The sequence below is a fragment of the Pelmatolapia mariae genome, linkage group LG10_11, assembly GCF_036321145.2.
Source record: "Pelmatolapia mariae isolate MD_Pm_ZW linkage group LG10_11, Pm_UMD_F_2, whole genome shotgun sequence".
In the NCBI taxonomy this organism is placed as follows: Eukaryota; Metazoa; Chordata; class Actinopteri; order Cichliformes; family Cichlidae; genus Pelmatolapia; species Pelmatolapia mariae.
Genome location: NC_086236.1, coordinates 58912662 through 58924998, shown reverse-complemented (window position 1 = coordinate 58924998; position 12337 = coordinate 58912662). Strand labels below are relative to the sequence as shown.

The 12337-nt window shown below is 41.5% G+C and overlaps 1 protein-coding gene across 1 annotated transcript; it reads right to left on the bottom strand.

The window, feature by feature from the left end:
• Positions 1–354: 354 nt before the first annotated feature.
• LOC134637833 (transmembrane channel-like protein 4) lies at positions 355–2631 on the bottom strand. Its single transcript, XM_063488357.1, has 5 exons — positions 2407–2631; positions 2183–2313; positions 1863–2018; positions 1678–1756; positions 355–643 (listed from the first exon to the last, which is right to left on the bottom strand). Exons 2-5 carry the CDS (start codon positions 2200–2202, stop codon positions 551–553), a joined length of 348 nt encoding a protein of 115 aa, XP_063344427.1. The 5' UTR covers positions 2203–2313; positions 2407–2631; the 3' UTR covers positions 355–550.
• Between the last annotated feature and the right edge of the window lie 9706 nt (positions 2632–12337).

Below are 12337 nucleotides of genomic sequence, written 5' to 3'. Positions count from 1 at the left end.
GAAATGCATACAGCCTTCATATCAATCTTATTTTCAGACAAGAATGAATTATGTCAATTTTAAATAAAAAGCTTTCCATCTGGTTTTGCACCTCTGTATTTGTTGATGCCGTCTCCACTTAGTGAGCAGCAGCGCCCTCCGAAGTTTGTGTGTAGAAGTGAAAAAGGTCACATGCATATGTAACAGGCAGACCCAAACAGGAAGTAAACAGTAGCTCCATGTTGAAGCAATAACACAATGGCGACAGCAGAGGGGGCTGTTATGTTTCTCATTTTATTTTATTCTGTAAAGAAAAGAATATCTGCTTTGAAGGACAGACAGAAAAGGCACTAATCTATTTACATAGTGGAAATGTCATACTTTAATAATGATCAAGTTTTAATTCTCCTTCTTTATGTATTCCCTTAAAAAAAAATCACAACTTTTAATACAATTATCTTCGTGCAGACGTGTGTGGTAAAACGCAACCTGCATTAAATTACAAACATCATAAAAAAAAGTCTTATTATGTTGTTTTATAAGACAGTAAATCCTTGCCCATATGTCGTGTTCAGTCTTGTACTCCTGCATGATGTGTCAGTATGTGAGCTTGCCGACTCAGGCTCTCAATCTGCTTGATCAGGAACTGTTTGTCACGGCTCTCCTGTAAACCAAAAACCCATAAGTCCATGTGAGAATCAGGAAACCATTTAACTTACTGTTTCAAAATGAAGACTAATGACATATATAAAAGGTCCCCATTTAATTTTGGGACTGTAAAGAAGTGGATCTCTGTGTCCTTCACTTATAATGTTTGGAGATATAAGAGGTGATGTGATCGCTATTGTCAGGGGGATAGCATACATGTGTAAAACTACAAAAAACAACCAAGAACAATACAAAGTGTTTTTTTAACTTCCACCTGGAAAAGATTGAAATATCAGTGGGACACTTCGTGTCAAGGTGAACACTAAAAGTGATTTCTTATTGTTGACTTTAATATCACCAACCATTCCCATTTTATTACGGTGTATCCATATAAATGTATTAGACTATTTCATTTTGTAACAAATACTGAAACATGATGGAGAAGCAGTTGTAGAAAACTGATAGTACAGTTTGAAAAAGACTGGCTTGTTTGGAAAGGTTGCCAGGAGAAAGCCTCTTCTCTGTAAATCATGGCAACACAGCTTAAGTCTAAAGTACTCAGATTCAACTATGAGACCATCTGTCTGACAGCTAAAGCTTGGCTGAAATTGGGTCATACAGCAGGACAGTGATCCCAAGAACAGCAGCAAATCTACAACTGAATGGTTGACAAAGAAAAGAGCCAAGGTCGCTGCAATGGTCCAGTCAAAGTCCTGACCTTAAACATACTGAAAAGCTGTAGTGGGCCAAAATTCCTTCACAACAATGTGAGAGACTAATAAAGTCATACAGAACACGGTAGTTCTACCAGCTACTGAATCAGGAAGTGTACCTAGTTTGTCACACAGCGCTTCTGCATTTGGGCATAATTTTTGTTAAGTAATCACATGGTGTAAAACATCATGTTAGAGTCTGATAAGGACCAGATGATTTTTTTGTTACTATGTCCTGAACAATTGAAAGAGGATGTATTTACTTTCCTTCTTTGGCTTTTTCCTTAAATACCTGACTTTATCTAACAACAACAATAATAATAATGAAGCAGTTTACCAGTTTAAGCTGAGCTTTTAGCAGTGCAATGCTTCTCCCATAGACAGTTGCTAAAGCTACGACATAGCACATCACCACACTGCCAGGGAGAAGAGAGACATAATATTACTCCATGAAATGCACAGTAAGGACTATTTAATCTGCAGGTCATCATTACACAAATAGCATACTGAGAGTTCGCGCACATTGATAATGCAAAAAGAGGGATGGAGAATGCCTGGGAGCCGACGAAGAAGAGAAACTCCTGTGTGACGTTAGAGAGATTGTAGAACGAGTCTGGAACAGTCGACCACATGGTACTGGATGAATGGAAAGGACCGCAACCGTAAGAGGGATGGATCCTGTTTGAGGAAGAGGGACACACTTGTCCTCAGCAATGTTAAATAACATGAAAAATGTTTTCATGCAAAGTTTATAGCAGTGACAGCATCCAGCGAGTTTTCTTACAGTGCTGCAGAAAAAGCAGTTGTGTTGCAACTGTTACAGGGAAGTATGAAACACTCACTCATAGAGACTGTAAATCATGACAACTGTTGCCAAGCCTCATCCAAACAGCAGCACCAACAGGAAAAAGAAGGTGGAGGTGGTGGAACGAAACGTCCTCAGCGCTGGCCGACAGTCTTCGAAGAGTGTTATCTGCGGGGAGAAAGTTGCAATTTAATACTGGATTAGGGACACAATCACCAAGCAACGTGTGACGTGTTGGCGGTGTTAAAGCTAGAGCTTTACCTTCTTGCAGTAAAACAGGATGACAAACTTCAAGGTGTTGATGGCGGGCAGCAGAGGGCAAAAGAGAGCTCCTACCCAGACCACGGTCTGACCATAAACCAGCCCGAGCACATTGGAGGGAACCACAAACTCCTGCCGCTCCACCCACTGAACAGGCTTACAGGAACAGTTATCCACCACAAGCCTACCACACACACACAAAAACACTACATAGCTGAACACAAGACTGATTGACCAGTATTCATATATCCAGCATGCATTCGCATGATGTGCATTAATACGACTCATATCTTTATGCTATAAAAAGTACCTGCGTGGAATTTCAACCAGCAGAAAAACAGCAACGGTGATGAGGAGGTCAAACATTGTGAGCTTGTACATTTCCTGACCCACACGTGTTTCCCAGCACTACCAATAAGAAAAGATAAGATTGTCTTTCAGTGTGGACATGCTGAATATATTCAAAGCTGATGTTACTGTTATCTTAACCTCTTTGTCTGCACACACAGGCTGTTATAGCAGCTGTTAAAGAGCGTGTTTTGTATTTTACTCAAGCCTCTGTCAGCAGAACGAGACAGTCGCAGAGCTGCTACTGTTGTCCCCAAGAGATCAAAAAATATTTACTGAAAAACCTGATGTTAAAGTGAATTGTTAAATGTTGTCATTTTTATGCTTACCATCTCTACATTGTTTTAAACTCTGTGATCAAGGTATTCCTTTGTCCCCCTCCCCAGCCTCTCGAGGTTCTGGGGGGAGGCTGTAGTGTTTTATCACAAGCACATCCCTTGTGAAGGTTTGTTTGATGTTTGGTAAGCTTCCTGCCCTTTTTATGGCTTCACTGTGTTGTGTATGGTGGGGGAGATTACCCCCTTTATGACCAAGGATGTTGTTAGAAACAGTTGTGATCAGGAAGTCACGCACACAGAGAGACACACACCCACACACGCATTCTCGCACACATGCTTTCACAAACACATACACACACACACACATTTTCGCACACATGCTTACACACACACACACACACACACACACACACACACACACACACACACACACACACATGAATGATTTTTCTTCCAGAAATCTATTTGGAAATTATGTTGTGTGTGTTTTGCAGATCCAAATTATCCCAGCTCCATTACAAGACTCATGTTATTTAGATGACTTAAGTTATTGATCATATACTGCTAAAAGTTAAATCTGATCACCTCCAATGTAATTGTAAATATGAGAGTTTTGTCTCTGTATTTCATCGGCCATCTCTCTGATGAATGTTAACAGTTTTCCTCTACGATCACATCTAATAGTTGACCGGCAACAAATCCAGACTCAAACAAATAAGTGAAGCACTTCCTTGTGAGGATAATCTGTGTATCCACGAGCTGCTTTCTTGTTGTCCCCTTTCATGGACTTTACTCCCTTTGTAAATGACTGCACATGCACTTCCTTATTGGCTTCAACCTAATGAGTTAGCTCTTTATACCACGGCGGTGGTAAAAAAGGCCCAGCAGCGTCTCCACTTTCTGAGAGTGCTCAGGAGGAACAACCTGGAGGAGAGGCTGCTGGTGACATTCTACAGAGCCACCATAGAGAGCATCCTAACGTACGGCATAACAACATGGTATGCAGGGTGCTCAGCTGCAGACAGGAAAGTACTGCAGAGGGTCATCAACACAGCCCAGAAGATCACTGGCTGCTCTCTGCCCAGCCTGGAGGTCATTGCAAACTCTCGGTACCTCAGCAGAGCTGGCAATATCATCAAGGAATACTCTCACCCCAGTAATCAACTGTTTGAACTATTACCGTCAGGCCGACGGTACAGGCCACATAAAACCAGGACAAACAGATTCAGGGATAGCTTCTTTCCCAGACCTATCACCGTAGTAAACAAGCACAAAAACAATTGAACCTGCTTATCTATACCATACTGTCACTGTCACTATATTATGCTGCTATTCATACTGTCATTATATTAATGCTGCTATCCTGTATATATCGTACTTACTATTGTTTGAGTACTTACGATTGTTTTATTGTACTTTTTATATTTTACATTTATATTTATTACTGCATTTTGCACCAAGGGAGTGGCACTCCAATTTCGTTGTACCCTGTACAATGACAATAAAGGCTATTCTATTCTACCCAGCCAGAAGGGAAAAGCACACTGAAAACAAGGATGTCAGATATTTTGTCTTTTTGAAGTGCTAAAATCATAAATGTCTTTGACTTTACAGGAAATTGGAGGAAATGAATGCATTTTAACAGCGGGCAGGGATGCCAGGAAATGAAATACAACACGCTGCTGTGTACAACAAAAGCAACAAAAGGTTTTTAATAACAGGATGTCGTTAACAAACATTTACTTAGAGGAAGCACCGCGTCCCAATGCTTTGCAGAGGCTTTAATATGAATTTTATAACAAACTAAATCTTCACAGAGGAAATGCTGAGATGTATTGCGCTTTCAACACTGTTACAAATCAGGGAGCGTTACAGCTGGCGCAAAAAACAAACAAACCACAAAACAGACTAAGAAATAAAATTAATTCTTTGGAGACAAGCGGTGAGCAGGAGGACTTTTTGCAGTCATCGACGTGTGACAATAGAAACATTTCTCCAACGGTAAATAAAAAACAGCACAACATAAAATTAATTTGTAATTCGCATAACCTCAAGACCATACAGTGTGAACCAACAGGTTCAACAACACTTAACGTTGCTGAACCTAGATCTGGCCTACTGAAGCAACCCCAGATCACAACACTCCCATCATGGGGTTGCACAGTACATAATAGGCATAATATGTGCAACACTTCATCCACCTCACCCTGATGCTTTCATCACTCAGCAGTGTAAATCTGCACTCGGACCACATGATCTTTTTCTATTGCCCCAGAATCCAATCTTGGACGCTCCTTACTAAACATTTCCATCTGGCGATCGTGGCTCAAGAGTTGGCACTTTGTCTTGTTATTGGAAGGTTGCCGGTTCGAGCCCCGGCTCCGACAGTCTCGGTTGTTGTGTCCTTGAGCAAGACACTTCACCCGTTGCCTACTGGTGGTGGTCAGAGGGCCCGGTGGCACCAGTGTCTGGCAGTCTCGCCTCTGTCAGTGTGCTACAATGTAGCTTGCCATCACCTGTGTGTGAATGTGTGGGTGGATGACTGAATGTAGTGTAAAGCGCTTTGGGGTTCATAGGGACTAAGTAAAGCGCTATACAAATACAGGCCATTTACCATTACCATTCCTCAATCATAAATGAAAAAAAAAAACCAAAACAAAAACCCATAAATTTTTAATTCTTTCCCCCATAAAGAAGACATTTGACAATCTCCCTAGCACGCTCAAGCGAGCATCAGTTCTCTGTGTGAAAATGGACAATTCCTTTGAGCTGATAGGAAGTCAACAGTAAGTCAAATAACTATTGTTACAAACAAGGTATGCACAAGGGCATCGCTAAACACACAACACATTGAACTTCAAAGCAGATGGGCTACAGCAGTGGAAGATCACACTGGGTGCCACTCGTGTCAGCTGAGAACAGAACTTTATGGTGCTAGCTTAAAGTTACGGTGTAAACGTTAGCTTATGTTGTAGTAAAGTTGTTACTGTTTAAATGATGTTAGGACAGAAATATTAGCTTCTGTCATGACTAACGAAGTTACTAGTTAATAAAGTTTCCAGTAAAGTGATTAATCGCAGCCACAGATTGACAGTAAATATCTCGATTAGCTTCAATGCATCTATAATAAATATGTGCACATTTCAGTGCTTCGTTTAAACTGTATGATACTTGCAACCCTAGCTGTGTGAACAAAGCCTGGCTCCTTTAATCCTGCATGACAAACCTTAGGATGCAGGTTATTACTCTTTCCTGCTGGCACACCTGTCACACCTGAGAGTCAGCTAGAAACTTACAGTAACGTGTGCATCATGCAAAGACTGCCAGACTCTGTAATACTGCAAATGATCAGTGACTCAGGTTAACACTAAAATTTAAACAGTCCCCCTCTGTGTCTCTGGGTGCTGAACATCTAGAATCAGATTGAGTCAGTCTGCATCAGCTGAAGCTGTTATTTGTAAATATCTGTATTTTTTAATTCAGGTGTGGGGAAAATACGTAAGACTGCAGTGATGCGATGTACCAGATTAACCCTTGTGTTGTCCTTGGGTCATTTTTGTCCTCTAAAGAAATCTTTTGCTATCAAAAATGTGTTTTTTATTCATCAAATGGTCTGAAAATAACAGAAGTTATTCATTACTATGCTATGCATGATTGGAATAAGTTTTAAGTAATTTGATTTATTTATGCGGTTTTTATTGGATTTTATAACACCTGTGGTCCTCGTGGACAAAAATGACCCCAAAGTACAAAGTGTTGCAAAGGGCCATATTTTCACACCATACTGCTTTCAAACATCTTTGATCTTTATACCAGAGGTGTGGACTCGAGTCACATGACTTGGACTCGAGTCAGACTCGAGTCATTAATTTTATGACTTTAGACTTGACTTGAAAAAAGGTTGTAAGACTTGTGACTTGACTTGGACTTTTACACCAGTGACTTGGGACTTGAATTGGACTTGAACCTGTTTACTTGAAAAGACTTGATATTTTACCCAAATCTAAAATTTAACATACATATCATATAAAAAGTGCGGACCATTAATTCACTTTATTCATTCATTCATTCTTACCACACTCGGTATGTATGTGAGCATGAGCTGTAGCACAGCCAATCAAATTAACCAGATTTTAAAAAAACAAAAACAAAAACGCTCAAGCCAAAAATGCTCCCAAGAGTAATTTCTTTCAGGTACATAAACTACGAAGTAGTCAACAAAAAACGAAACGCAATATGCAAAACATGCAAGAAGAGAATCACAGACGGAGATGGAACAACTTCCAACTTTGTCCGACATTTGAAGTTGCATAAAGAACGGTAGGTGGTGCTTTTTTTTTTGATACGATGAGATAGCTGACTTAGCTAACTTCATCTTATTAGCAAATGTTCTCCGGGCTACGTTGATGATACTGTTTGGCTTTAACAGGTATGATATGTTTGTCATGCTATTTCTGGTTCTGTAGCTGTACTCAGGGAAGAGAGTTTCTCTCCGTCTCCTCCTCATCATTAACCCCGTAGATTTAACCCAGTTTAGACTGACAAATATTTATTTTACCATCACATCACAATTCAAAATCACTGTGTTTAATCTGCAATTAGTGTATGGTCGTGTTTAACTTTTTTTTTGGTTAGAAAATCTGGCCCACCTTAGTGTGTAATTGAGTAGTCCTGCTATACATGGCCTTTTTCTTCTGTCATTTATGTCGATACATCAAATAAAATACTTTGATCTTATGTTATTAGCTGTTGTTTATTTGCAAAGGTCAGTTATTCTTATCAGGGATGCTAAACATTGCTTATTAGAACTGTATGCAGAGTTTTGAGAAAAGTGTTTTAATAAATAATTTTTATATTTTTTTTATTTATATTTTTTATTGTCTTTTTATTGTCTGAAAACTATGAGGGTTTAAGTGTTAATATTTATTTAGGATTATTAGGATCAACTTAAAGTCAAATGCAATTCATGAATGGCTGTAATGGAATTTCTGACATGAGTCTAATATGCTTACCTCTATCAGATTTGAAGAATACCAGATGAAAAAGGGGATCACAAATGAACTTCAACAGCCTTCCATATCACAGTTTATGGACACAGTACAGCATGACTCATCCACAGCAGAAAGCTATCACGAATGCATTATTAAGTGACTTGATTATTGGTTGCAACCTGGCCCTTTCTATTGTGGAAAACAAGAATTTTCGGCACTTTCTGACAGTAGTTGACAGAAAATACAGCCCGGTATGTCGCAGAACAATTATATCAAAAACAGAGAACCTCACTGCTGAGAAACGTTCAATGTTAAAAACTCAGTTGCGCGAGACTGATCATGTTTCAGTCACTGTGGACATTTGGTCAGACCGAAGGATGAGGGGTTTCCTTGGTATCACTGTGCACTGGATACAGAAAGAGACAGAGAGGATGCAGCTAAAATCCAAACTGCTGGCCTTTGACCGCTTCAAAGGATTACACACTGGTGAAAGAATCTGTGAGAAATTTGAAGCTATATGTGACGAATACAACATCAAAGATAAACTAGACTATATTATTAGTGGCAATGCTGCCAATATGCGGAAAGCATTCACTGTGTGCTTCCCCACTGAGCAAGGTGAGGAACATGATGATGATGGTGATCATCTTGACGACCCAGAGCTCTGGCACGACTTAACCTTGGAAGATCAGGAAACAGTAGGTGCTGCTATGGCAAAGACACAGCGCCTGCAGTGTTTTGCGCACACACTTCAGCTGGTGGTGAGAGATGGTTTGTCAGAGACCAAAGTGGCATCTCCTTCACTTTCAAAGTTATCTAAGCTCACCTCTCTACTGCACACAAGCACAACATTCAAAGATGTGTTTGAAGCTGAATTTGGTGAACAGAAAGGGATCCCTGCTGCTGTAATCACAAGATGGAATTCAACAATGAGACAAGTAAAGGCAGTTCTCCAATGTGAACATCTAAAACTCTGTGCTGTTCTTGAAATGGCTGGGCACAAGGAGTTATTATTCACAACACGAGAGTGGAACCTGTTGAAGGAGATGGTGGACATCCTGAAGCCTTTTGGAGAAGCAACAGATTTGACACAAGGTGAGAAAATAGTCACGATCAGTGCTGTTGTTCCATCCGTGCTGTCCCTCAATCACCACCTTGAGAAACTGAAGCCTCAAGTCCGTTTCCTGAATGGTCTGGTCAGGAGCCTCCAAGCATCTTTGAACAAAAGATTTCTTGGAATCTTTATCAGTGTGCGAATGGCTAGAGCAGAAGATGGGATCACTGCCCCCTTTTCAGATCCAGTGTACCTTAAAGCAGCTGCTTTGGATCCAGCATTTTCTCTGTTGTGGGTGGAACACCACTTCAGAGGTTAGATAGCGCCTCCTCACAGTTCGCACCGAGGTCTCCCGCTGAATAAAACCGGTGATGTTAAAAAACACACAGTAGTGGTCAGAGACAGCCAAGTCAACAACAGAGGACACACTGGTGGACAGCCCATGGGTGATGACCAGGTCCAGAGTGTGTCCTCTGTTGTGAGTCGGCTGCGTGACGTGCTGGGTAAAATCCATACAGTGAAGAATGTTTAAGAATTCTTTTGGTGCAGGGTCAGAAGGATTATCTATGTGCAGATTAAAATCACCGGTTAGAATTATCATGTTATACTTTGAATGTATGTTTGTTAAAAATTCTGAGAATTCCTTGATAAAAGCAGCACTGTCTTTAGGTGGTCTATAAATTGTGACAGATAAAACTGGAGGGCTGCTAAAAACAATAGCGTGGAATTCGAAAGTGGTAAAATGATCAAATAGAATTTGTTTGGTGGTGAGTGTGTTGTTGGTTAAAGATGCAGTCCCACCACCTCTCTTACCACTTCTAAAGGAAAAAGAGAAATTAAAATTTGGTGGGGAGGCCTCAGTGAGAACAACTGGTGCATCCGAACCCAGCCATGTTTCAGTTAAAAATAAACAATCAAGTTTATTATCTAAAATTAAATCATTAATAATAAAAGACTTATTCAACAGAGAGCGGACATTTAAAAGTGCCATACTGATTGAGACTGGTGGATTTTTGACAGTAGAGTTCAATGAATGCTGAGATTTTTGAAGAGGCCGGAGGTTATTAATGTTTTTGGAGTTGCTGGATTTATGATAATTGTGTTGCTCTCTGTTTGTGATTATGACGGGTATTGTGTTGACTGTGGGAGAGAGAGGTCCGAGTCCAGAGTTTTGTGTATTACTGTTAAAAGTGGAACAAATGTAGGAGCTGGGACCAGGGGGACATCAGTCAGTGGAGGACAGATCAGCGGGTAGTGTCGGTTTGGGGTAATGACAGGGCCGTGTGTGGGAGTGCTGTACGCCAAATACCAAATTGGCGGACAGCAAACGGCGTCCCCAGGCGTTGAGGTGGAGTCCGTCTGCCCCAAAAAGATGTCTCCTCTCCCAGAAGGCATCAAAATTGTTAATAAAACCCACACCGTGGGAGACACAGGCGGAGGAAAGCCAGGTGTTAAGGCTGAGCAGCCGGCTGAAACGGCCTATCCCTCTGCCGCAGGTGGGGGTGGGCCCGGAGATAAAAGCACTCACCTGCAACTGACCAAGGAGGCTGAAGAGTTGGAGGAAGTCCAGCTTCAGCAGCTCAGATTGCTGTTTGGGAATGTCATTGGTGCCGATGTGGATGATGAGCCGGTTGGCCTGTGGGTGGGACGCCAGGATGTTGGGAATTCTGTCCACTATGTTGACAACGGTGGCTCCCGGGAACGACAGCGTGAGCGCCCCCCTCATCCGCACGTTCCTGACGATGGAATCCCCGAGGACCAGCGTGGAGAGAGGAGATGCCACCGGGGACTGCTGGCCATCTGAGACGCCTGCGCCACGGCACCGGGGGTGTTGGGCAGTTGTGACATAAAGACAGAGGTGACACAAAAACTTAAAGGTAAAGATTGAATATAGTGTATATTTTTTTCTGTATTTTTTGTCTAAAATTGTAATAAAGGCTCTTTTGCTGTTGTTAATTTGTTTTGCCAGATCTGATCCTGCAAGATGCGGCAGATCCTGCAAAGTCAGAGCAACCTGTGACTCCTCGTGAGGAACACCAAGAGGCCTGTGAAGATGGAGGACTCTTTGCTGCTTACTGTAAGAGGCAGAAGAAGGATGTGGGGAAGAGTCCAGCTCTACAGCTAAGTCACTACCTGGATATTGCTGATGGACAGAACGCCCTCTTCTTCTGGGCAATGAACATGCAGACTCTTCTTTCTCTGTTTCATGTGGCCACCAGAGTTTTAGCAGTACCTGCATGTAGTGCTCCTGTGGCTATGGTGGCATCATTCTACGGCCTCATCGTGCACAAATGACTGACAGACTTTTGGCCAATTTGGTCTTTTGCAAATGCAATGCAGAATAGTTAACTGAAATAACTTAAAGTGCACATTCTTGTTCATTGTTCATTTATATATATATATTTATTAGGGGTGCAACAATACTTGTATCAATATTGAACCGTTCGATACAGTGCTTTCGGTTCGGTACGCATATGTATCGAACAATACAACATTTTTAATTTATTTTATCAACTTTTCTTCTGACGATGCTGTCTGTGTTGAGAGCTCAGTGGATCTGCGTTCGTCTACTGCGCCTAGGCTGCACTGTCGAGCGCAGATCCACTGAGCGCAGCGCAAGCTAGCAAGACAGAAGCTAGCTCATTGCAACATGGCAAATTGAACCTCCACCGCCCGCATTCAGATCTGGCCTTTGGAACTATTTTGGTCTTGATGTGAAGTATGACCCTGAAGGTAAGCGCCTCATGGACAAAAGTAAAACAGTATATCGGATGTGCCACGCAATGCTCAATTACATGGGTGGGAACTACTGCGTTAGCAGTTAGCTCGTTAACGTGTTGACGCCGTCCAGCCCCACGCACGGGGCGATCCGCGGTAGCTCGTTAACGGAGATTTGCCGTGTTGTGGCGTTAACGTCATTTCAGATTAACGCTGACAGCACTAGTGGGAACACAATGAATATGACTGCACATTTACTCCGACATCATCCTAGTGCAAAGACAAGTGGAAGCAGACAAAAACAACAAGCACGCATGCTACAAACTTTACCCGAGTCATTTAGACAGCCGTTAGCACATGATTCTCCTTATGGGGACCTGATATGTTTAATATGTTGCTGAGAATATAGCCCACAAGAAGCCTATAGTAGAGCTTTTATTTTGGAAAGAGCCATTTCTCTGTAATAAAGTCTCTTTTCCAAAGATGAGTGATTTCTCAATCAGATAGATTTATTTTTTTATTACTTTGTTGTTTCAGCAACA

Coding starts and splice junctions, on each gene's coding strand:
- LOC134637833 (XM_063488357.1), bottom strand. CDS start 2,202: ATGATTTACAGTCTCTATGA. Junction 1,757..1,862: donor CCTCTTTTTGCATTATCAAT/GTGCGCGAACTC, acceptor TCTCCCTGGCAG/TGTGGTGATGTGCTATGTCG. Junction 644..1,677: donor TAAAAGCTCAGCTTAAACTG/GTAAACTGCTTC, acceptor TTTGGTTTACAG/GAGAGCCGTGACAAACAGTT.